We start from the raw sequence: 26,750 nt of genomic DNA on the forward strand, positions 1-26,750 counted from the left end.
TTTTGTTGATAATATACAATTTCAACTGTATTAAATAATGAATATGTCTCTGAAAACATTAAAAAGATTTTTTTTAGTCAAAGATAAACTTACAATTGTAAAAAAAAATGTGAATATGTCACATATTTGGTACAAAGGTTACGTTAATATTACATTATTTTAATGGTTATATTAATTTTTTAAATTTTCAGCGCTTAGATTTTTAACTAATTCATAATTTAAATTTTTTTCATATCTATTTTAAAAAGAAAGATTTATATATAAAATATAAATGTGTATAACTTGAAATCCTTTTTATTTATATGAAATCGAGCTTAAATATTGGGACCATACCTAAATAAGATAGATTGTTTTCACCTTGATTCTATTAAAATATTTTTAAGTCATTAAATTATAATAGATAAAAATGTAGCATTCGTTAGTAAAGATATTAATATGTTTAAAATACATTGATTAAAAATCTCAAAACAATGAACCAATACCAAATATTAATAAACTATTCCTTTTATTCAACTAGATTATTATTTACCTACAATATTTGAGAATGTTACATTCCTTATATTGGACATACATCTTTTGATAAAAATACAGCGCCCGACAGGACTTGAAACTGTAATCGCTAGATTAGCGCCAATGTGCTTTACCAATTGAGCTACCGGTATACAAACATCCTATCATAACACAACCTCCGTTGAACTCAATTTTTTTTTCTTTCCGACCATGTACGATCCTAATAGGATCATATGGGCCTCCACGGAGTAGAGGTTTGTATTAACAGATTTTGTTTTTTTTTTACGACAAATGGATGCCAGCCACTTGCTCAACCTATTAGGTCCATACCCTGACTCACACACAAATTGAAAAACAATATGTGTACTTGCCAGACCCAGGCTTCGAACCTGGAACCCACGGCGTGATAGTCGATCGCTTAAGCCGCGCGGCCACCGTGGATACATTGGCAAAATTTCAAGCCAACCGACTGCCGTGATCATGAATGCTTTTGAGTCGTTCCCTGAAGTCTTATCGCTAGGTATAATCGAGAACGTAGGTAGGTACCGATATCCGAGTTAAAATTGAGCTTCCAAGTGTGGCCGCAAGAGGCGTTTCCTCTCTTACGTTTGACATAGGTAACAACTCAAATTTAACGTTGATGTAATGAAAGGGTGCCTGTCCTGATAATATCCTAGTAAATACAATCAACAACCCGTTACTTGTCTAAATGTTTTGTCCAATAATTGGTATTTAAAGTAACAACATAATTAGAGAAGCCTCACAAAAGCCTGCAAAACTCCATGGAATCGACATTGCCGTAACCATAACTAAATACAGAGAGACCTTGAATACCTGTTGTGACAGAAAGGCCTAACAAGAGACCTACACTATTTTCCAACAAAAAAAAAAATATAAGTACAAGCGCAATTAAGCAAGGCCCCGTCACAAGTTGATGCCCCCTGACTCTCCAAATCCTGATGATCCATTCCCTCCCCACTCATTAATTACAGTTACCTCTTCCACAGCGGATGCGGCCGGCGGTACTCTGACCCCGTGGGATCCCTTCCAGGGTTTAACGGTAGAGGTAAAAGAATGTTTGAAAACCTTGAGTTAAACTAGGTAGCTTTAGAATGTACATCAGAATGAGACTCAGGCTCAGAGCCCAGGTGAGTGCTAAACTTATAGAAAATAGAAAAAAGGGTATACCCCCTAGGAACTGGGCGAATATCTTTGATGCTATAAAATGATCACCACAATATCATAATTTCATGCCGAACATCCCGTTAAAGGATGAACTTTTTGTTTGTTGGACCCATAAAGACAATATGGAGGTGAAGAGGGTTTTTCTTAACTGTTTTCGCTCGAAAGACTTGTTTGAAAAGCGTAGGTAAATGTAAATTCAACAGTTCAATACCTACTTTACATTACTTGTGGGAAAGAGCATTAATGTAGGTACTCATAGGACCCAACTCCAGAAATATTGGTCAGGAAACCGAGGTCCACCTCTCAAACCTCACAAGGTCTCAGTTAAAAGAAAAGGTAGGGCAAAAAAAGACTGTTTGGTATTGCCGCCAAGCTGACCAATAGATTGGTTTGTTATTTAATGTATTACCATCGAGTTGATAGCTGAATCGTTCCGTGTAATTATTGTCTTTTAATTTTTTCAAGTTCAATTCAAGTTCAATCTGGTTGAGTCTACGAGTTTGCTGGTGTAATTAGGCCTTTAGGCGTTGACACGATAAAATAAACAGAGTAGCAGCTTCCCGTAACTTGGTGTGCACTTTTTTATATTTCTAATGTTATTAGATTTGGTTTTGAAATGAATATATATATATTTATATATCGGCACCTTAATTCTACAACTAGATAACTCTAATTTTTGGTCATTGTTGGAAAAATGAAATTTACAATTCACTTGATTTAACATAAATCTAGGTTATTATTATTTAAAATAAAAAGGAAAAATTGGATTTTGTCTAATTGTGAACAAATAAAATGAAAAATATTGTATTTGTTTAATCCATTTACAGTTTTAAAGTTAACTTATATTTTCAAACACAAAATTGATGCAGTTCCTATTACCTTCTGACATAGGTACCTAGTTTTACCATTTCATAGATAAGGAAATGAAGAATCATATTCAATATTAATCTCAAAGCAGTGAAAACCAAGTTATCCAGTTGTAGTATTGAGGCGACGATATGTAATGAATGTATTCATAGGTAAGTTAATCTCAGCATATCACGATTTGTTACTTAGGCTAATACTTACCGGTAAAATGAGCAATCAGACGGTCATCGAAAAGATAGTAGGTAGGTACAGTGTGTTATATAAATGAAAAGGAATGGCGTACAGATTTGGGCATTTATTAATTTATAAGTATAAAGTTTAGTAGACAATTATAATGAAAATTTGGGATTTTTTTATAATTTTGTCATTTTAGGACGAAATATTCATTTCACTATTTTTGCTTAGAACTACTAAAATTTTCCACGATCTGGGAACACTAGGCTGATGTTTTGTAAAATAAAGATAACACGGAAGTGGCCAAATTTCCAGAATTGATCGGTGCCCTTCTATTGATGTCGATTTTACTAAATACAACAACATAACTATATTATTATAAAAATGATATACCTACTTCGTATTATTTAGATGCGTAGATTGAGCTAAAATATATTTAAAAAATATATAGGTATAATTTAGACATATGTATTATATGTGAGTTATTAAAATACCGGTTGACGATGGCCGAACGTCTTAAGTGTCGGCCTAAAAGGTCGTGGGTCCCAAGTTCGAATCCTGCGCCTGGCACATATTGTTTTTCAATTTGTGTTTGGAGTCAGAGTATAGACCTAATAGATTGAGCAAGCGGCTAACATCAATTTCTCTTTAAAACAAAATCTGTTAATACGAGGGTGGGTCAATAATTCCTTAGAAAAAAGCATTAAAACAGGTTTTATTTTTGTATTTTTTTTTTATTTCTAGACATAATTTCCTTGGAGCTCAATACACTTGGTTAGACGTTTCTCAATTTTTTTTAAACCGTCAGAAAAATAAGTTTTCGGAAGGTCCTCAAAATAAGCATTTGTCCGATCGATGACTTCTTCATTTGAAAAAAAACGTTGTCCACTTAGCCATTTTTTTAAGTTTGGGAAAAGGAAAAAGTCACTGGGGGCTAAATCTGGCGAATACGGTGGGTGGTCGACCAATTCGAACTTCAATTCTTCAATTTTAGCCATTGATCGTAAACATGTGTGAACACGGGCATTGTCCTAATGAAAGAGGATTTTTTTCCTGTTTAAATGAGGCCGTTTTTCTTCAATTTTGTTTTTTAGCTGGTCCAATAAAGATGCATAATAATCCCCTGTTATTGTTTTTTCTTTTTCCAAATAGTCAACGAAAATAATTTCACGTGCATCCCAAAATACAGTAGCCATAACCTTACCAGCTGATTTTACGGTTTTCGCCTTCTTTGGACATGGTTTGCCTTCGCAATCCACTGCTTTGACTGTTCTTTCGTCTCGGGAGTATAGTGGTGTATCCATGTTTCATCTACAGTCACAAAGCGACGAAAAAATTCATCCGGATTGCGTTGCATGAGCGACAACAGGGCTTTAGAGGCCACCACCCTACTGCGTTTATTGTCGACTGTGAGCAAACGCGGCACCCATCTTGCAGAAATATTTTTCATGCCCAATTTGTCATGTAAAATAGAAATGACGCTACCTTTTGAGATCCCTGTAACCTCAATTATCTCACTCAACTTTAATCTTCGGTCACTTAACACCATATCGTGGATTTTATTGATCATTTCTGGTGTAGTCACCTCTACAGGACGTCCTGAGCGTGGTTCATCCTTTGTTGATGTACGACCACGTTTAAATTCATTTAACCAGTTATAAATAGTTGCAAGTGAAGGAGCAGATATGCCGTGAACTAAATCCAACTCATTTTTTATTTCCTTTGCTGTTAATCCTTTTATATTAAAATGTTTAATAACAACTCTAAACTCAATTTTCTCCATTTTCCATTTTCCACAAGCAATTTTTTTTTTAAATGTACGAGAAACACACAACAACCCGACCAATCTGATTGAAACTTCGCAGCATACTGAATCGGTAGTGCCGCTGCATGAAAACAAACCGCTTGCAGTCTAGTCGCGCCACCTGTCGGCTTTTCTAAGGACTTATTGACCCACCCTCGTACAATCTCCACTCCATGGAGATCCATATGATCTTCTATGGATCAAACATGGTGAAGTACTAGTAACGAAAATTTTTAAATATCGAAACAAATCATTTATCTCTACTTTTTCAGCTATTTTCTTTTCGGATACAGTTTTATTACATCCACTACAACAGGGTTTCCCAAAATATGTTCCGCCGAACTCACTGCGTTAAGTAGGTTTTACGCCGTACGCTTAGCGAAAAGTAGGGGTTCCGCTAAAGATCCAAGCCTGGGGGCCCGCTTCGGGATGTAGGGGCCATGATCTTGGTACAGACGGAGGACCATCTTTTCTCACACCGTACGTATGAAAAAGATGGGGTATATTGTTTTTAACTGCCGGCTGACAAGTCTTGTCAGTTAAACGACAGTTGCTAAAATTGGCAGAACGGTTAGCTGCACTAATAAATAACCTACAAAATAAACTAAGTGTTCCGTTAAAATTTCCGGGTTTGCGAAGTGTTTCATTGCAGAAAAAGTTTGGGAAACCCTGCACGACAACATGAATCGGTACGTATCTGAATAATTAAAATAAATAAGCGATCTGTTGGGGGGACTGATCAAGCAGTCATTTAGTGAACCTAGTACATGTAACAAGGCTTTCGACGATCACCGAGCAGAATGCATTATTAATATGTCATTGTGTGATGAATGAAAATACTTTCATTAAAATTACTTGTAATTATCAACATCAGAATCAAAAACTTAACCATTTCACCTATCTAGCGTCTTCTAGGTCTTCCTTGTGGACGTTTTATACCCCTTGGGTACCACTAGAATCTAGATGACTAGATATGTCCAGCGATTGTCCCTTATTCGAGCTATATGTCTAGCCAATTTTCATTTGAGGTTATTAGCGAAGTCATCTATTTCATCGCAAACCCTTATCTGCCTTCTTATCGAATCATTTTGCTTTTTGTCCTTTCGCGTTATATCCAGCATCCACCTCTCCATAACACGTTTTGCTACTTTAAGTTTCTCGATCTCTCTTTTACTAAGGGTCGATGTTTCACACGCATATATGATTACGGTAAGCACACACTGGTTGAACACTGCGCTTTATTATTTAATAACATGAAAATATCTTATCTTCTTCATCTTATTGTGCCATCTTCTAGCGGAGGTCGGCCACCATCAAGGCGATCTTATCTTTGTCGTCTACTACCCGGAACAGTTCGGTGGAGCAGCACTCGTACCAATCACGGAGGTTATTAAGCAACGAAATGCGGCGCCATCCTCTGCTACGCTTCCCATTGATCTTTCATTGAATGACAAGTTGGGGAATGCTGTATTTTTGTCCTCTCATAATGTGGCCGAGGTATTGTAGTTTCCTAGTTTTGATACTACGTAGAACTTCTCGGTCCTTCCCCATTCGATTGAGAACTTCAACATTTGTCACCCGGTCAGTCCAAGGAATTTTGAGGATGCGTCTAATAAATATCTTATAATTACGCAAACTTTTATAGGAAAAAATGTCATTTATCGGGTTTTATCGACAGTATGTGTCATTTTATGTATTTTAAGATTACTTAACTGCGTGAATTTAAATAAGCAAATATCGCATTGATATGGTTTTTCACCGGTATGAATAATTTTGTGTCTTTTCAGATTACTAAGCCTCGAGCATTTAAATGAGCAATCACCGCATTGATATGGTTTCTCACCATTATGTTTCATTTTATGCTGTTTAAGACGACTGAGGATACTACATTTAAACGAGCACACATCACATTGATATGGTTTAACACCACTATGTATCATTTGATGTATTTTGAGAACCGTTGATGCTGCACATTTATATGAACAACTATCACATTGATAAGGTTTTTCCCCAGTGTGTTTAATTTTATGTCGTTTGAGATCGCTCAGTGCTGCACACTTATACAAACAGTCATCGCATTGATAAGGTTTTTCGCCAGTGTGAGTCATTTTATGTTTTTTCAAATGACTACTTTGCGTGAATGAATGTGAGCACACGTCACATTTATATGGTTTTTCACCAGTATGTGCCATTTTATGTGTGTTTAAATGAAAGAGTCGCGAACAATTAAATGAACAAAGATCGCATTTATATGGTTGATCAGGAGTCAGTTTCGTGTTATGCGTGTTCATTTCATACTGATTCTTCGAACATGACATTTTGTGAGTTTTTAGTGTATTTAGTGATCCAAAAACTCCGTAACAATGACTGCATATAAAATAACGTTGAAAGTGTATAACTCTTCTGAGCTTTATACGAACCACCTTCGGCAAATACATCGTATACAGTTCACGTTTGATGTTTTGGTCATGTACAGTTATCTCTGTAGGCTCTGTTGTATTTACTTGGTTTTTTTTGGTTAAAGATCCTAACTGTGGGGTATGATAATCTGTTTTATTGAATGTATCGAAAGTTTTGCTGGTAATTGGACTCTTATAGTCATTTTGACATGCTGTCATATATATCTGCAACAAATATCAGAATAGTCTTATTAGAAACAACATTAAAATAAATAAATGAGAGTATTGCATATACTTTTACATTTTAAGTCCAGCATACTATCTCGCCGAACTAAAACCACTATTTTCAAGAGACTTGTAAAGCCAGTGCTCACCTACGCATCAGAAACCTGGACATTAACTCTGCAAAATGAACGAGCCCTGAACATCTTTGAAAGAAAAATTCTCCGCCGTATGTATGGACCGATCAGGGATGGCGCCAATTGGAGGAGAAGATATAATGCTCAGCTCTACGGGCTGTACGAAGATTGCAACGCAGTTCAATCAATTAAGATTGAAAGACTGCGATGGCTAAGTCATGTGCACCATATGAATGACAATGAACCGGCAAAGAGAGTGATGTCCAGCAATCCAATAGGACGTAGAAGAAGAGGGAGGCCAAAGATTAACTGGTTGGATGGAGCTGCCAGTGACTGCTGTATTCTGGGGGTACCAAATTGGAAAGCGGCCACACTGGATAGGGACAGGTGGAGGGAGCTGTTGGAGGAGGCCAGGACCCACACCGGATTGTCGCGCCCCTGATGATGATGATTGCATATACTTAGGACTTTAGGTGTTTCAAATATATTGCAAGAGTGTGTACATTTCTCTTGGTAGAGTATAGGGAATCCAATCCCGAGCCAAAATTCTGATCCCGGGATTTCGGGATTACAATTTGACAATCCCGGGATTGGCATTTTTTCCATTGTTAAAATAAAAATTTTATATTTGCAAATGGTTTTTTGCAAAATTTTGGTCAAAAATAAATCTAGTATAATTTATACTATTTAAAACATTTATTGTTAATATTGTATACGTTCAATCTTGGAAATACATAAGTTCAACGGAGTAAATAATATTGTAATATAAATAATAATGTTAATTTAATATGAGATCGCTGTTTCAGATAGTAAAGACTTAATGAATGGGTTAGCGAAATTTAAAATAGTAAAGCAAATCATGGTGTACTTATGGCTTTTCCGCTTCATAAATCTAATTAGTCAGCCAAATGTGAGGCTGCCGTAAAACGTATGAGATCATGATGGAATTACTTTGTGTGCGAAGCATTGTTTTTTCCAATATTTTTTTTTTTTATTAATTTATGTGAAAAAATAAAATGAATCGGCAACTTACACATGGGTATAAATCAAATTTCATTCAAACTCAGTTTATTTCTAATGTAAGTAGTTATTTGTTTTTAAAAGTATTTTTTCTGTTATATTTTCGTTTTTATTTTATTTTCCATAAAAATTTATAAAAAAAATCAATCTCGAAAGTTTCGGGATTTTGTTTATCAATCCCGGGATTAATAGGTATCGAAAATAGCTCGGGATCCCGGGATTGGAATCCCTAGGAGAGTAATAGGATTACTACTACTAGTACTTCACTATGTTCGATCGTAAGAGTATCATGTAGTCCTCCATATAGTCGAGGTTGTATTAAAAGATTTTGTTTTTACCTATTAGGTCAGGGGCGGGTCTAGCGGTATACGGACTAAGCGGCCGCGTGGGGACCCGAGGAAACAAGGGGCCCCCGATCAGCCCCTAGATTTTCAATCCCAATGTATTTAGAGAATTGTCTTACAGACGGATTTTTATAATTTCTGATTATTGAAATTATGAGCATTTCGCTTCATAAAATCTATCATTTCGAGCGCTGTCTTTGGCTGTACAAAATTGATTCTTAAAACGGTATTGTAGTGAGACAACTAAACCTTGAAATTGCGCAGATTTCAATTTGTTCTACTGCGCACGAATAAGAGAGGGTAGAAATATTATTATTGTTAACGTTATTATTTCCGACTGCTTTTACATTAAGCATATTGCATCATATCTCTAGCTCTGCGTCGCTATAACTACTTCATAATATCCGTCAAAACTGTCAAACTTGACGCTTATGCGTTATTGACATTGAACTACTTTACAAGCTATTTGTTGGCGAATTTACAAGCGGGCGATTCAGCTACTGCGATTGTGATGATGACACACAAAACTTTCCATTCGCTGAGAACCCAACAAGCTAGCGACTATTTTGACAGAACGTAGTTCGTTTTTTTAACGGGATGTTATACTGCGCAGACGCAGTAGGCCCACACGCCGGCGTGTAGCGTGTAAAGTTGACCGGCTTTCAACTTTTCTCGGTAGATTGTTTACAATCTGCTGACACTGGGCGACTTTACAGGCAAATAGTAAATTCGCCAACAAACAACTCGTAAAGTAGGTAGCTCAATGTCATTGACTCTTTATGTGGTACCTAATATCATGTTATTACATGGACACACTTTTTATGCTGGCAACTCGACGCAAAAGACAACATAAGAACGCATGCGCGCGTCGAAAAGTTTGAAAAAAGTTCGTTGAACTAATTCCGGCGCCAAGCGGGCAAGCTTTTTAACGTGGAGAAGGAGCAACAATCGTTCTCTCAGTTTCTGACCTCCGGCCGAAGAACATCTCGCTCAGTCTCTGGAATCCGACGGAGAAACATGGCTCTAAAACCCTGACGACACGCGACGGGGATCGCACTTCAATTCCGCTTTGGACGGAAGGATTGTCCAAAAGCGGTGAATTTCGCCCGTCCCGTCCGAACTAAGAGTATTTTAATATGGTATTTATGTAAATCATTTACGTAACGGTCCACCGAACTAGCCCATTTAATCTGTGATATCATTAACTTAATTATTTTATGCAGGCGCTCGTCAACACACCTGTTTTATACTTACATTCTCGCCTGCTTGTCATACTTCTTTACTTCAATCAATTATACATTTGTTAAAATTTAATACCCGCGTTTTTATTTAATAACCTTTTTATTGTCTCTATACAATTCATAGGGTGGTGCTCAAAGTAATCTATTAGTATTGTATTTAAATTATATTACAGCAGTAACCGAATGAGAAACGCAACCGACAAGTAACTTAGGCTTTGGAGGCATGTCAACCCCCCACGACCCAATCCCGCGTCTCATGCTCTGCCGCATTCCCATCACATCCTCTATCCAATATCCACTTTCCCCATACCCAGGCGCACTTTCCTTCATAATCCCTTCCTTCTTTCATACAATCCTACCCACCTTACACCAATTTTATTATACGTTACACTAGGTATGTTTATATAGGTATTATATTGACCATGTCCGATCCTAATAAGATCATACGGACCTCTACTTAGTGGAGGTTTGTATTAAGGTGACACATCAGTGAAACGGCAAATAATTTTCAACTGTAGGCGCAACGAAATTTTGGACTCACTCGCATTCAGTGAGAGAACGTCGAGCTGGAAACACGTCACTTTGCTTCGTGATGGCGACGGGCCAATTAATTCTTAAATCGAGTAAAGATGACTAAAAACGTTACCCATTTACTTTAAAAAGAAAACATGTCAATGAATATATTATTTTGTTACTAATAGAACAATAAACAGAACATAAAATGGACGTATGTTGCATTTATATGACAAATTATATTTCGTTTGACAGGCGTCATTTGCACCCGCGACCCGCAATCCGCGCATCGCCCAGCCACGATCTTTTAGACCGTGCCTCAACTGATGTACGGCCTTAACAGATTCTTGTTTTTACGAGACATTGGTTGTTTGCCACTTGCTCAACATTATTAGGTCCATAATCTGACTCCAAACATAGGTACAATAAAAAACATTGTGTATTTTCCAGACCCAGGATTTGAACCTGGGCAGTGACGTCCCGTGGAGGTAGGCAGATTGAGCGTCGCTTGGGGGCGGCAGTTACTCGAAGGGCGGCAAATCATATAATCAAGCAGCATCATCAATCATGCAAGCAATAAAAGGTTTAACAGGACTGCATTTTTTTGTCAGGTTCGCGATGTCTAGTTTATTCTGTTTATTTAGATTTTAGTCTGTATCGAAGCATCGCTATCGATTTAATGACTGAACCAAACTCTGCTGGCAAGTACGTTGTCAATAAATAGTATGCCAGTGGACCACTCGTTTCTTGTTCAAATAGTAATGCGCAGGCTTTATTAATCTGAACATGGCGGTGACCAGGTTGAGGATATTATAACAATGGTCGCAAACCTTTGAGAACAGTGCCAAGAAAAGATTATTTACAATTATTGAATGTAGGTATCTACCTGATGAACTGGCTTTAATTCCGAATAGGAGCAACTCGGTTGAGTATTTTGAACATGCAACCGGTGGGTTGTGTCTTCAACGATCTCGCTTTTGACGTCAACTTGCTGAAGGTCAGTCTCAGGCTTAATATCGGTGAAACTCGTTGCAGGGGACTGAAAATATAGACATTATAATATATGTTCACATGTGAGAACTTACTAATAATGGGAACTGAAATACCTAACGGGTCTGGAGTAACAAGCTGATTCCTACATAACTGATTTGTTGTTTTTTGAGGTGAGATATACCATAGGTACATCAATATTTGATTTGGTAAAGGTACCACTTCTATGGGGCGCATTCAATACCTACACAAGGCGGTAATCGACGGTAATCTATTATATTTATGTAATGAGTTAAAATACCTAATTGTTCCAATAAGTAAAGGTTCAAATAGACTATATGACGATCGGGCACATATATGCTAAGAGCGTTTTAGTGTTTATGATCAAATCTATGCCATTCCGACATTTATAAATACATATTGTATGACAGCTATGACATCGTATTTACACTCTATGACACCCTGTGACACAGGACGCCAACATAAGAAACGGGTTTTTCGACATATATATGACCGTTCGTCATAGAGTGTATATGAAGCATAAGCCGCACTAAACTGTCATAACTGCCTATCTCGCTCTAAAAGTAAACATAGCTAAGAAAAGAACTGTTAAAACATAGCACTTTTTGACGGTTTAGATGGTCAACCTATTGTAACAATTAACCGCATCTACATAAATATGATAAACTACCGTCGATAGCCGCCTTGTATACTAGAATAGCTTCGCATAACGTTTTTGCAATCGAATTGTTTTGCGGTCTAAAAACAAACCGAAACCTAACACAATCTACAACCAGTAGCTCTTGTTCTCTAAAAACCAACGACGGTAATTGTGCCGCAGAGATAGCCATGAACTTTTATATATATAGTTTTTTTTAAGAAAACAGTTTATTTCATGTAGACAATTATAATAAATACCTTTTTCTGTCGGAGCATCGGCTTTTCGATTCAATAATCGATAAAAATTATTGAAAGTTTTAAATTTTCATACATTTTAATGCACTATTATCATCACAAACTAAGATTTTTTGAGGTAATATTAGGTTAGATTAGGTTTGGTATGGTCTAAAAATAAAGTTGTAAAATCTCATGGCCACGTCTGCGGCACATTTACTCCAACGACAACTAGGTAGGTAATAATAATTATGAAATGACATATTAATCGTATCAAAACTAACCTCCATATAAAGATCTTCATTCTCTTGTTTTACATTAGTAATTAAAGTATGGTCGTCTGTAGGCTTTGAACATTGCAAGGGCACGTCAATCCAAATTGGACTAACATCGATTGGTTCACGTTTTATATCCATTTTTCTGTTTATAAACGTACATTTAATTTTTCAGTGAGTAGAGTCGACCACGATTCAATGACGTGTCAGTGTTACTATATAATCGAAAAATAAATGTAGATTCCTTACAATACAATGGTTATAATAAATATTTTAAATATTAATCATGTACCTAATGTTTAACATTATTTTAATATAAACATTTTGATCACATATTATCAACAGCAACTGCTATGAATTTCGGTTAGGTAAATCTTTTGGAAAATATTAAATAAATTAAATATTTAAATAATATACACACGGTGTCAACATTTGTAAAAATATGCCACATGGTTGAAAAATAAAGCCAAATGGCATAATAAAACGCTAATAAAATAATTTAAATTAGGAAATCTGGTAAGAAATTTAGTTAAAATAATGTTTATACTTAAAAAAATTATTAGCGAATTAATAATGATGACATTTATAATAGGTAGCTAATATATTTTGTCGTGCCAGATAGACATTTTGCACGCTTGATACCTGTATAAAAATGAAAGATCCGACAAGAAATAATTGGGAACGCAGGACTAACACAGGATTCTCAATTTTTATATTTTATAGCGGCAACACTTTTCTTTGACTAAACAATTTAATTCGTACACGCATTTCACAAAAACTGCGAGGTAGTGCCAAATATATTAATAAAATTAATATTTACGTACGCAAAATGGATATAAAACTAGAACCGAATGGAAGGGAATACGACGCTAATGAAGAATCTTGTCGCAATATAACAATCAAACAAGAGGATGCCGATGAAGCCATTTGCTTTTTTGAGGTTAGTTTTTCACAACGTGTTTATTGTATGACGTAATAATATGTTCTTGCAGATTACCCACAGAAAGGGCTTCATTAAAATGTGGTATGATAATACAAGTTTTCGCATGTTGATAATAAAACCGAAAGAGAATTTCATTTCCATAGATCGTAAAAAGATATCAAATGACTACCTATTGAGATGTCATAGTAAATGTGTATGGGGCAAGCTGTGAAGTTAACATAAACAGTGGACATTAAATTATGTCTATCATATTTATTTGTTTTTATTGAAGTAAAAATACAATTTGTAGATTGTGACAATTAGCTTTTAAAATTCAATTAAACTTTGCCTCTGCCAATTAAACTAAAAATGAACCAACAATATGTGGAATAACATGTATTCGTAATCCAATGAAAACAATTAAGTAGATATGACTGAAAAACTGTGCACTGTTTTTTGTTTTATCGCCCATAGCACACCAAAACTATTTATTACCTATGGCTTGTTTTCGGCATTATTTAATTGATTTTTAAAAAACTAACCAAAACTATCAGCAATTTGTATTCTTATAGTACGTTTACATTCGACACTAATATCGTCATATTTATGTATGACACCATTACATTATAATATAATATAATATATTACATTATATTTGTATCAGCTACTATCAGACACTCACCTGTCACTTATTCCAACTACTTATATACGCAAATGTAAACACCGCGTATACGACAAGGCCGAACTTGCAGCGATATATCACCGAAGCTGAGCTGCCGTCTACTTTTATGTCAAGCATCTGATAGGGTCATTACCTATTCGTAGTTTGACAGCTGGTGAAGTTGATATTATTTCGGAAACAGTATGCAATAAATTATTATCCACGATGAGTGATAAAAAGAAATGGTTAAAGGCAGATATTGAGGAATTTATTGATCGATATTATTTTATATTATTAGACTTCACAGTAAAAGGGCACTATCAGCTATTTGTATTATTAGTTCAATGAAAACAAATACGTATGACTGACAAAGATAAGTGAACACTATTTATGTCAGATCTTCACAGCCTACTTCCACCCTTCGCTTCTGCTATCTATAGAAACGTTTGTCCGAGATAGTCTCTTTGGTTCAGTTAATCTTGTTTTTTTGATTTGTTTGGATTCTTATGTGCCTGGTTGATAACGAAATATATGACAAACTAAAGATTATCCAAAACACTGACTAGGTATTTCATAGTTGTATCCAAACCAACTCGCTCCGCACACTACTCGGTCTTAATCGAACGATCGCGAGGCTCTTCATTTAGATGTGAAACATCACCAGTTGTTTACGCCTGGGAATGTCTCAGGAGCAGATGCCCATGACTGAGGTTACCACGCACTCAAGTGATATTACATAGTTTTTTTTCTAATAATAGTGCCCATTGGAGAGATGAGCACGGAGAATTAACAAAAACTAATTATGTCATAAATATCTAAAAACATAGCTAAAACAATACAGACACACTAAACAATGTTAAAAGAGTTGCACGTCAGCAAGAAGACGTCGCAAAATTTGTAAAAGCATTATAGTAGGCCGGCGACCTATTCTCAGATATATCCAGAGGATATGGTTTTTTGTCTCTCTAGTTCTACTCCACATACACATGTTGCTTGGGTGACAAGTCAAAACTTACCCCGTCAACAATTGACTGGTTATCTCCAATTGCCATTGGACATCAGGAAGGAACAAATATGTGTGTATGCCCTTGGTGGAGGCATCCCTCTTTCATTTACAGGTCTTCGACGCCCCATCCAGCGTCATTTGACGTATTCTCCGAATCCAAATCACTGGCGTGTAAACCTAACCTTACCTGACATCTGTATTCAATTATATGTATTTTTCTTCCAGGATCGCGATATAAACATGACCAATATAATGGCTGAGACTATGTCCCAGTCTGACAGTAACTATGCAAATATCTCTGAAGGTACAAAGCATTCATTGAAATATGATGATGCAGTTGGATCTTCTTATTGTCAACTCAGCTCAGTAAATCAGGTATCATTTATATTAATTCCTTATTTTTCAATGTTAAATTATATCTCTGTATTCAACCGCAATCGGCATAAGCCAATAATAATGCGTAGATAGGCACCTATCTAGCAGTGGCGAGGGGTGAAGGTAGGTTGTCAAGATTTGAAATTAATAGTGCACAGTATACTTTGTGAGTCATACATTGGCATTCCCCAGTGGTTAAGCTACAACATACGGCCGTAGCCATAAATTGACAAACTATAAATGAAGTTATATTATTTTGAAAAAAAACCTTTCTGATAGAGTATATAATAACCAATAGAAAAAATCTTTTTTTTGAAAAAAGTAAGTCACCCCGACAGGGAATCGAACCCTGTATCTCCCGAGTATACGCCTCATCCGTCGCATTAAGCCATTATGGTACGGCGTGACATACTAAAAGCGACAAATTTTAACTATTGGTCAAAAAATCGATTGCCAAAGTAGCTGATTTGGAAGGAACGCTGATGGGTAGGTATAGAAATTGACCAATAGTTAAAATTTGTCGCTTTTAGTATGTCACGCCGTAGCATAATGGCTTAATGCGACGGATGAGGCGTATACTCGAGAGATACAGGGTTCGATTCCCCGTCGGGGTGACTTACTTTTTTCAAAAAAAAAGATATTTTCTGTTGGTTATTATAATATACTCTATCAGAAAGGGTTTTTTTCAAAATAATATATATTCAATAATCAGAATGATATATTCTTAAATCTTGTGAATTATTCGTTGAATAAAAGAAATAGTTAATTATATAAATGAAGTGTTTGATCATGTACCTAACCGAATTTTTTTTTAAACGGTACATGTTCAAACACGCGCGTTAACATTATTTTACTCCCTACTTCAATAAAGCAGTCATCAAATGTTTAAAATCAATATAAATGTTAATAAGGCTTCAAAATTATATTAATAGATTATCTACAACGTTTAAGGTGTGTCCAGGATCATGCTTTGAAAATAGAGCAAAAGCTCCATTTTGACCTACGCTGAGCATGTCCCCCCTTAATCGTCGGCATATAATGTCGTGGGTCCCAGGTTCAAATTCTGGGTCCGTCAAATACACATTGTTTTTCAATTTGTATTTGAGTCAGGTCTATGGTCGTAATAGGTTGTAACATCCATTTCTTGTAAAAACAATCTGTTAATACAAACCTCTAGCCTGTGAAGGCCCATATGACTTTATCAGGATCGGACATGCTAAAAGAATCTATCTATATAAAAATGTAAAGAGGGAACGACCAAATTCTGGAATCTGGTTCATGTACTACTTCTCCTTCACCGACGATATAGAATGCTAGGGTTTATTTAAGACATTAAACTCTCGGTATAACTACTTACTCTAAAGTTTTGAGAACATTTTTTACTTATTTATTCACCGAATCGGGCTCATCAAACGTATTTTTTTTTAGATTTCTACTCAGCGATATGAAGCAACTTACATTGGAAGTCAAAATAATGAAATTCCATTGGCCATCGTGGTAAAAATCGATAATGTTGATAAAGGAGAATATCCAATGAAAGGAGTGAAAGACATGGTGGTTCAGTATTCAGAAATAACTATAGATGAACAAGACATAAAGACAGAATTGCAGACAATGTACGCTTTGCCGAAAGTTATTCGAATCAAGCTAAAAAAAACAACATATTTTCCACGTAATTTTGTTTGCAGTCATTGTGATACAACATTTGGATCTTCAAATTCATTAAAAAAACATATTTCGTGTGTTCATTTGAAGGTCAATCAAATTCAATCGCAGAAAAGAACACATAGTGGTGAAAAACCATATGAATGCGATGCTTGTTTCAAAATGTTCTCGCAAAAAAGTAAATTAATCGTGCATAAAAGAACACATACTGGAGAAAAACCATATGCCTGTGATATATGCTCATCTAAATTCTCGCGGACTGATGACCTCAAAAATCATAAAAGAAAACATACAGGTGAAAAACCATATCAATGTGATGTTTGTTTCAAAATGTTCTCGCGCAAGGGTAATCTAATCGTGCATATAAGAACACATACTGGAGAAAAACCATATGCCTGTGATATATGCTCATCTAAATTCTCGCGGACTGATGACCTCAAAAATCATAAAAGAAAACATACAGGTGGAAAACCATATCAATGTGATGTTTGTTTCAAAATGTTCTCGCAAAAAAGTAAATTAATCGTGCATAAAAGAACACATACTGGAGAAAAACCATATGCCTGTGATATATGCTCATCTAAATTCTCGCGGACTGATGACCTCAAAAATCATAAAAGAAAACATACAGGTGAAAAACCATATCAATGTGATGTTTGTTTCAAAATGTTCTCGCGCAAGGGTAATCTAATCGTGCATATAAGAACACATACTGGAGAAAAACCATATGCCTGTGATTTATGCTCATCTAAATTCTCGCAGTCTGATGAACTCAAAAATCATAAAAGAAAACATACAGGTGAAAAACCATATCAATGTGATGTTTGTTTCAAAATGTTCTCGCGCAAGGGTAATCTAATCGTGCATATAAGAACACATACTGGTGAAAAACCATATACCTGTGATGTATGCTCATCTAAATTCTCGCAGTCCGGACACCTCAAAAAGCATAAAATAACGCATACTAGTGAAAAACTATATCAATGCGATGTTTGCTCATCTAAATTCTCGCAGTCTGGTCACCTCAAACTTCATAAAAGAACACATACTGGAGAAAAACCGTATGCCTGTGATATATGCTCATCTAAATTCTCGCAGTCTGATGAACTCAAAAATCATAAAAGAAAACATACAGGTGAAAAACCATATCAATGTGATGTTTGTTTCAAAATGTTCTCGCACAAGGGTAATCTAATCGTGCATATAAGAACACATACTGGTGAAAAACCATATACCTGTGATGTATGCTCATCTAAATTCTCGCTGTCCAGAGACCTCAAAATTCATAAAAGAACACATACTTGTGAAAAACCATATGAATGCGATGCTTGTTTCAAAATGTTCTCGCAAAAGGGTAATCTAATCGTGCATAAAAGAACACATACTGGAGAAAAACCATTTGAATGCGATGTATGCTCATCAAAATTCTCGCAGTCCGGATACCTTAAACTGCATAAAAGAACACATACAGGTGAAAAACCATATCAATGCGATGTTTGCTCATCTAAATTTTCGCAATCCAGTGCCCTCAAACTACATAAAAGAACACATACTGGTGAAAAACTATATTCATGCAATATTTGCTCATCCAAATTCTCACAGTCCGGAAACCTCAAAAAGCATAAAATAACGCATAATAGTGAAAAACGATATTAATGCGATGTATATTTGCAAAATTTCGCGACCCGCTCTACTCTGAAGACCACTGCCGACTGAAGTGATTAAGAATAATATATAATTAAGAGATTAATAATCTGAAGAAGGCGGTGCTGAAGACACATAAAATGACATATGCTAACGAAAAGCCATTTAAATGTCAAAATTGTTTGTATACATGTCAGACAGTCTTATCAATTAAAAAAGCATATTATGCTGAAGAAACTCCTGTGAAAATTTACTAAATGATGGCATGATGATAAAAACATACTAATGCACTATAATAATTATAATATGAGAATAAGTCCTGTTATATTTTTATGTGTGTTCTTGTTCACTCTCTATCGTGGTTATTCTGTATCGATAGTCATTAGTGTTCAAAAATCGTTCTCTGTACACGTGTGGACCTGTAAAAATATGAGTAATATATCGGGGACCGCTAACACAGAGAATCCTCTGCTGAATCAGAAATGCATCTTGCTAGAATAATTGATGATCATGTCTTCGGAGTTGTTTCGGAGAGGCGAAGTGCTGCATTGACATCCATTCGATTTTCTTAATTCGTTTTTAATAATGGCATGGCCGAAAAAGTCGTTTCATAAAAATATATTGTTGAAAATGTGAAAGATAATTTCATGTTTTTGTAATAATTAACGATGTTGTATTTTATATCTTGATACCAAAGTATTATACCTATGGAGCTTACCATAGAGGCAAATGTTTGCGGTCCGCTCGAAAACTTCTACGGATCGGCGGTTGAGAAACACTGTTCCAGACAATGTTATTATAGTCTCATCTTTACAACTGTTTAATATATTTACGACACTGTACATACATTTTGATACTAATTAGTGATTGCTTAATTCTACTTAAGATAAGATAAAGTGCGTAATTCTCACAAATCAAATTTTACAAGAGGGACAAAAACGTTTTTGTCATGGTTAAAATACAAAATAGACATAACCATGAAGTACATGATAATTAATATTTTCGGTTTTATATCCTTATCTGATATTAATTATTGAGTAAAAAAAAATGTTATCGTTTTTCCCACGTCACTTCGTTCCTTCTTAAAATGCTAGCTTAATTTATTTTATAGATCGGAAATTGCAGCTTACTGTCCGACAAGTTCTTGGCGCGCTGCAGTCGCGTGTTGCAAACCTGCATTTGTCGTTCCTGTCATGGCAGCAACGCGTGCTAGGGGCTTGTTTAAATAATGTATGTGCTCGCCAAGGTGGGACTCTTTTTCTTCGCAGTCAACCAAAAGTTTACTAATAATAATTCGAAAATTACTCCAGATTGTCTTAGACATATTTTTATTATTACTTGATAGATCTGTACACCACGAGAGCGTTAAATGAAATGAATAATTTGGCGGCGTTCCTCATTTATAAACAAAATGTAATTAGCTGTACCGGAGGGGATTGTTAGTTTACCGTTTTGACACGTCGACAAGCTGTTCTTGTTTGACAGTACATCCTTTGTACACAACGTGTATTTAATCATGTACAACGTTATTATACAAATCTGTTTTGAAAAAACTGAGGGTTACCCTCTTTTTTCTTTCTAGGGTTCTTATGTATTTGTTTCAGAGTATATTCATAATACAGCTATAAATATATATCTCAAAAATGTAATTTATGTTCGTATCTACCTGTATCAATTATTATTTGTCGTACAATGGTGGTGTTTAACTATACATTGCCAGCATTTATGGTAGTTTACGTAAACCACAATATTATTTACCTTTGATTGTTTTTAAATTAGTCTTGACTTCTACCTTGTCTGAATCACTATAATATCGTGTACAGGTTTTAATTTTGCAATGTTAAAATGAAGTTTTATTAAATATTAAAAATAGCAATTTTGTATTTGGTTTGTATTAGTTTTTAATGACATTTTTTATCTATTTAATACTATACATCGATGACAATTATATAAATGTAGCGTATGACTAATGTGACCATTTATTTTTGTTCCCAAAATGGGACATCTACCAATTTTTACGTATTAGTAAGTGTTTTCAAGAAAACGCATATTTTTTCATAGTTTTTATTTATTAACAAAAGATTCCTATTAAGAAAAGAAAAGAACAGGAATGAATAATATAAATATAAAAAAATTATGTTGTTTTATATTTTTCTGATGAACAAATTTAGTATTACTAGGTTTGATTTTAAATAAGAATGAAATTCTTGACAGGATTTCTTAAAATTGATTTTAATCAACAACATCGCATTAAGAACTGCGACTTGCAATTGCGTTTTTTCGGTCATCCAACACTTGTTCATCTGTGAAAAGACTCTTTATATTTATCCTGGGTACAATTGATAAATCCTTTTTTAATCAATATATCAATTACAGCTTAATTTTCTTCCCACGTAGGTATTTTGGTTAAATCCACCCATTCAAATATTTCTAATCCTTTAAAGAATTATTTTCTTTATTAATGAAAAGTACACACAGGTTATGAATACATGAAAATTTATCTGATGTTATATTTTTCCGAAGAACAAATTTAGTATCTATAATACCTGGTGTTGACTTCAAAAACTTATAAAATTCTTGGCAGGATTTTTTCGAATTTACTTTTACAATTAACATTGCTTTAAGGATATATACTTTCAACTGTGTTTTTTCACTCGTCCACAACTTATTCATAAGAGAGAAGACCCTTTCTACTGATGCATAAGTGCCTTGCAGACATAAAATAGATTCAATAATTTTACGAAAACGAAAATTTTTGTGATCCATATTATTGGCGCAAAAGTGTTTGAACAACTCCACCCAACGTCTTTCAGTTAAACATTCCCAGTGTTCCATTCAGACACTTTTTGCGGTGTAATGTAATTAGAAAAAAGTGAATACTCATCAAATATTTCTGTATCTTGGTCACAAGTTTTTTTTTTCTTCGAAAGCGGGACATTTTTGCGTCCCGAAGCTGTGCTTGGGGACAACGGGACAGGCTACCTAAAAACGGGACCGTCCCGTTCAAAACGGGACGTATGGTCACTTTACGTATGACATTATTTTTGTCCTGCGATTCTGCATTGTTATTTCATCTGCTTGGCGACCTTTATCACATCTGCTCCCTTATCCATTAGTTTTTGGTGCTACTGCTACATTTACGCGTTATCCCCAATATGCCTACTTATATGCAACGTTGCGCTACTTCATAAATAATAATCAAGACGGATTTCGATCGCTTCAATGAGATAATGTCATTTGATACAATATTATAACTTGAAGGGTAAAATTGTTTATTGAACATAAGAAAAACAATACTATTAAAAATAATACTGTTTTGAAAATCTAAATCAATCAATAGGTGTAATCAAAATTCTGTAAAGGCTGCCTAAAATTTATCGGATATGAAAATTAGTCATAACGAATTACAAAGCATTCAATAAGTATTGTTTGGGCCAATTATGGTAGCGCTAATCCCAGACAAAATTCCTAACCTACTCTATTTAATGATTATAGCTCATCCAGGCATGATATAAACAAATCAGTTATGTACCTCCAGACTTCAAGTGTAAATTAGTATAATAAATATAAATCATAAAGGCTGTTTTGCAGGTTTTTGAATCCGTGTGTCCTACAAAAATTAAACACACGATAAAAACGTGAATAGTGTTGCAAACTTCAAATACACCAATATTAAATCGTCCCCTTATTGCAGAACTAGCCTAACTGATTTTTTGTAATTTTTTTTTATTTGACAGAAAATTTCGTTTTTTGATTCTCTATTTGGAGTCAGAACAGGCGTATCTGAATTGTCAATATAAAAAAAGTTATCAGCTTAGATCATTCCAAGCCTAAATTCAATCTTAAAAATATTTTGGAACTAAATTAGCCTAACTGACGTTAAGCTAGTTCTGCACGCAAAAATACACCTACGCGTTGGCAATATCGCCTCTTTCTATTGCAGTTAGGATTTATTTGTACTAGTTCGCTGTCAATGACAACTGCTAATGTAATTACGTTGATGCTGTAATTACCAACAAGTATTGCAATCATTCTATGGATCATCTAGTGGCTCCTTCCACATCTAATTCGGTTGATGATGTTGAGATAGTTAACACATTTTCTACCGAAATCAGTGGCATGACTGGAGATCAATCAACACCAAATCGTTTGATCCTGCTGACTCCAAATACGGGTGGCCCACTTTATATTAGAACAACGAGGTAATTATGATTTTTATTGTTCACTTTTACAACAAAAATAAACTCTTTCTTGACTGAAATAAGAACTGCAATTTGCTTCTATCCCGCACATTAGCTCAATGATGTATATATTTTCAGACTCTGTAATCATCGACAAGGTTTGCAATAATTCTATGGATCATCAAGAGGTTCTTTCGACATCTGATTTCTTTGATAATGATGGGAAAGTGGATAGGTGATATCAATCATCAACGTGAACCGCTTCGTTGAATTTAATAAAAAAAGAACTACAATTTATATAAGTGGTGGTAGAGAAAGAAGTCATCGTAAAATGACTGACAACTCAAAATTTCTTTCAGAAGATCTTAACAAGATTAAAATATGCCATTTTTTTTAAACTCATTGAGCATACGTTAACAAATGGTTAAGACTGTTGCAAAGATATCATACCACCTTAATTCAAGCACGGTTGCTGATGACAGCAGAGGATACGTGCGGTTAGCGACCACATGAAGCAAAAAAGGAAGGATCACATTAACAACTTTTCTACAGTAAGCAGCCATTATTGCCGAAAAAAGACCACGAAGCAGTACTTGGATGCAGCATCAAATATAACAAAGATGTTTGACCTAAGTATATAAAAAGGACTACGAAGAAAAAAGCTTGACAGTAGCCATTGCTTCAATGTACCTACATATTGAGGCATATTTTTTAATGAATTTAATTATTCATTCTTTACTCCGAAGAAGGACCAGTGTGACTTTCTCTTGAAATATGAGCAGAGCAGGGCTCTATGTTACGACCGTACACCCTGGATAAACGTCAGATTTCTATAGTCAATACTTGAAAGCATCTAAGCGTCACTTTTTGAGCATAGACAATCATCGGAAAAATTGCTATTATATGGCTTAGGCGCTATTATAGGCGTAGACAATAAAAACAAATATAAAATCTTTTACAACGAATAAAATTCAAACATTTTCAATTACCTAATAAAATTCGCCGTTTTCAAAAATCAGTATAGCATATTAGAGTTCACCATTGCATTGCATAAATTTTAAATAATTATAAAGTAACCTTTGACACAAAGACACTCGTGAACCTTCGTCTAAAAACGCTCTGAAAAGGTAGATAAGTATGCGAAAATAAGGAACATTTTTCAAAATAACGTTATAGATAACAATATTTTTTGTATAAAATTTTGCCGTGTTACATAACTAAACGATATTGTTATTATTTCAGATAATTTCGACTCAAATTTAATCAATAAAATAAGAAATACGAGTGAAAATGGCTTGAATTGTTCTTATTTACTCTTTGATTAGTGATTGTTTTTATAAGATAATAATATTTATCCATAGTCAGTATTCCGTATTTAATTTGTATTCATTTCATTAAATGTATAATAAATAAAACAGGCTCCAGTTTATGATATTTCGCTTCCACAAACAAATGGCCCGGTCAAATAGCCTCGATAAAACAGCTCACACTGATTGAAATTAAGCGTCACTGGTTTTCATTAAAATGACACTTTTCCTACTTAAAACTTACCTTTCGGCATAATATACATATCATAAATATGCATGAAGCGTGTTATCTTTCATATTAAATATTATACCAAACTAACCTCGCATTTTTTTTAATCTTAATTTTCTCTGTTATGCGTTAATACGGAATACTGACTATAGATATAAATATTATAATCTTATAAGAACAATCACTAATCAAAGAGTAAATAAAAGCCATTAAAGAAATTATAACAATGTCGCACGTGTTAACACGGCTCAATTTTATATATTAAATATTGTTATCTATAACGTTATTTTGAAAAATGTTCCTTATTTTCGCATACCTACTTATCTATTTAGAGCGTTTTTATGTGAAGGTTAAGTGCTCGTCCGTAGTCATTTGGCGGGCGCGGCGCGGCGGCGTCTTGCGATACTCAAACGTATAACCGTGTGTATTATGCCCCAAAAAACACACTGTCTATGCTTTTACTAGTAATAATATATTTGAATGCTCGATACCGAAACGTCAAACAATCGCAGCGCTCCATATTGAACTTTGTAAGATAATAACTTAATTCCTTTCGGAAATCTGAACGTCGCGTGCTCTTTCCCGTAAGCCAATACGAGCTTGATTGGCGAATAATTCGCTTTGGTGTGTGCACGAATGTTTTAGGTTACTTTAGAATTATTTAAATTTTATGAAATGCATTGGCGAACTCTATTATGCTATACTGATTTTTAAAAACGGCGAATTTTGTTAATTTAAAATGTTTGAATTTTATACTTACATTGTAAATGATTTTTATATTTTTACTTATTGTCTACGCTTATAATAGCGTTTTCGCCATATAATAGCGGTTTTTTCAATGATTGTCTATGCTCAAAAAATCTAGCTTAGATGCTTTCAAGTATTGACTATAAAAATCTGACGTTTATCCAGGGTGCACGGTCGTAACATAGAGCCGTTCGGTCATACCAATAGCCAGGGGCCTGCCACTCAAATATACCTACTGGTTCAAAGTTGTCTCTCTCTAAAGTAATATTCTGTCTCTCTCTATCAACATGGTGTAGCTGGCGGGCTTTTTTTTTAAATAATCTGGTGCATTGTAATATGGTAATAAAAAGTCAAAAAATTGATATAAGTATTATTTTTATTGCAGAAATATAAATGTACAACAAAAAATAATAGTACATAGCATGATAAATGAATAATATTACATAGCATGATAAATGAATAATATTCCAGACATGGTATATAATATTACATATTACATTATCACAAAATCATGACAAATATAAATTTATCAAATACAATGAAATTGTGAATTACATTAGGATTTTACATATTCCAATTAATTTAAAAAACTGATTATTGTTCTCTGATCAACAGCATTTAAAGAACATGATATGGGATTGGGGCACATGGTTTATGGCATATTGATTAATATTCAAAATTAATTGTTTATGTTATTTATTATGGTTAATTTCGTGTTAATATTTTATATAATAATGAATGTTCGTTTATTTATTTAATATTGCTGGGGTATTACATAATATTTAATTATTTTTGAGATTTAAACAATAGGAAAACCCACTTATTAAATTTGTACTACCGTACCTACCTATCACGGAATATATCAAAAAAATGAATTAGAAAAATGTCACTTTAAGAGTATTGCATTTATTATTTAATTATATTTGAGGTCTAAACAATAAAAAAAAATATTCTAAATGTTGTATCATGATAGTTAATTTGCTTACCTACTTATTTTAGAAAGATATCCTGTAATAGTGTAGGTAATATTATACAAAACATAAATTTAAAAAAAATGTTATTTTTTAAAAGGGTAGGTATTACATAATATAATTTAATTATTTTTGATATTTAAAAAATAAAAAAACCTACCTACTTATAATTTTTTATCGTACTTTGGAGGTATTAATTAGTTAATGTTCGTTTGGGAAAAAATCGCAAAATTAATGGCAATATTCGGCAAATTCATATTTTTATTTCATCTGGCAGCACTGCTGGCGTCCACAGAAAAAATCGAAAGTTTTTGACGTACATAAATATTAACGGCTAATTTTATATACAAAAAACTAGTTTGTTCTAAAACAAAATCAAAAGCGAAATAAGCAAACTACCTATATACTTTTGTGTCCAGTACATACATATTATTATGTATTAATTATAATATTATTTAAACAATGTT

General features: G+C 34.3%; 1 protein-coding gene and 1 long non-coding RNA gene across 2 annotated transcripts; one reads left to right on the plus strand and one right to left on the minus strand.

Annotated features, from left to right (window-relative positions):
- Positions 1 to 4,840: 4,840 nt before the first annotated feature.
- On the minus strand, positions 4,841 to 12,792 carry LOC147077058 (uncharacterized). The gene is made up of 3 exons (XR_015069415.1): positions 12,585 to 12,792; positions 11,303 to 11,455; positions 4,841 to 7,164 (listed from the first exon to the last, which is right to left on the minus strand). It is a non-coding gene; the product is annotated as an uncharacterized LOC147077058 (long non-coding RNA).
- A 529-nt stretch (positions 12,793 to 13,321) lies between these two features.
- On the plus strand, positions 13,322 to 19,678 carry LOC147077059 (uncharacterized). Its single transcript, XM_085940675.1, has 3 exons — positions 13,322 to 13,515; positions 15,390 to 15,539; positions 16,968 to 19,678. The coding sequence occupies exons 1-3, from the start codon at positions 13,405 to 13,407 to the stop codon at positions 18,858 to 18,860; spliced, it is 2,154 nt and encodes a 717-aa protein (XP_085796801.1). The 5' UTR covers positions 13,322 to 13,404; the 3' UTR covers positions 18,861 to 19,678.
- Positions 19,679 to 26,750: the final 7,072 nt, after the last annotated feature.

This window comes from Rhyacophila brunnea, unplaced genomic scaffold (assembly GCF_057557595.1).
Source record: "Rhyacophila brunnea isolate RB1 unplaced genomic scaffold, BYU_Rbru_1.0 scaffold_13, whole genome shotgun sequence".
Taxonomy (NCBI): Eukaryota; Metazoa; Arthropoda; class Insecta; order Trichoptera; family Rhyacophilidae; genus Rhyacophila; species Rhyacophila brunnea.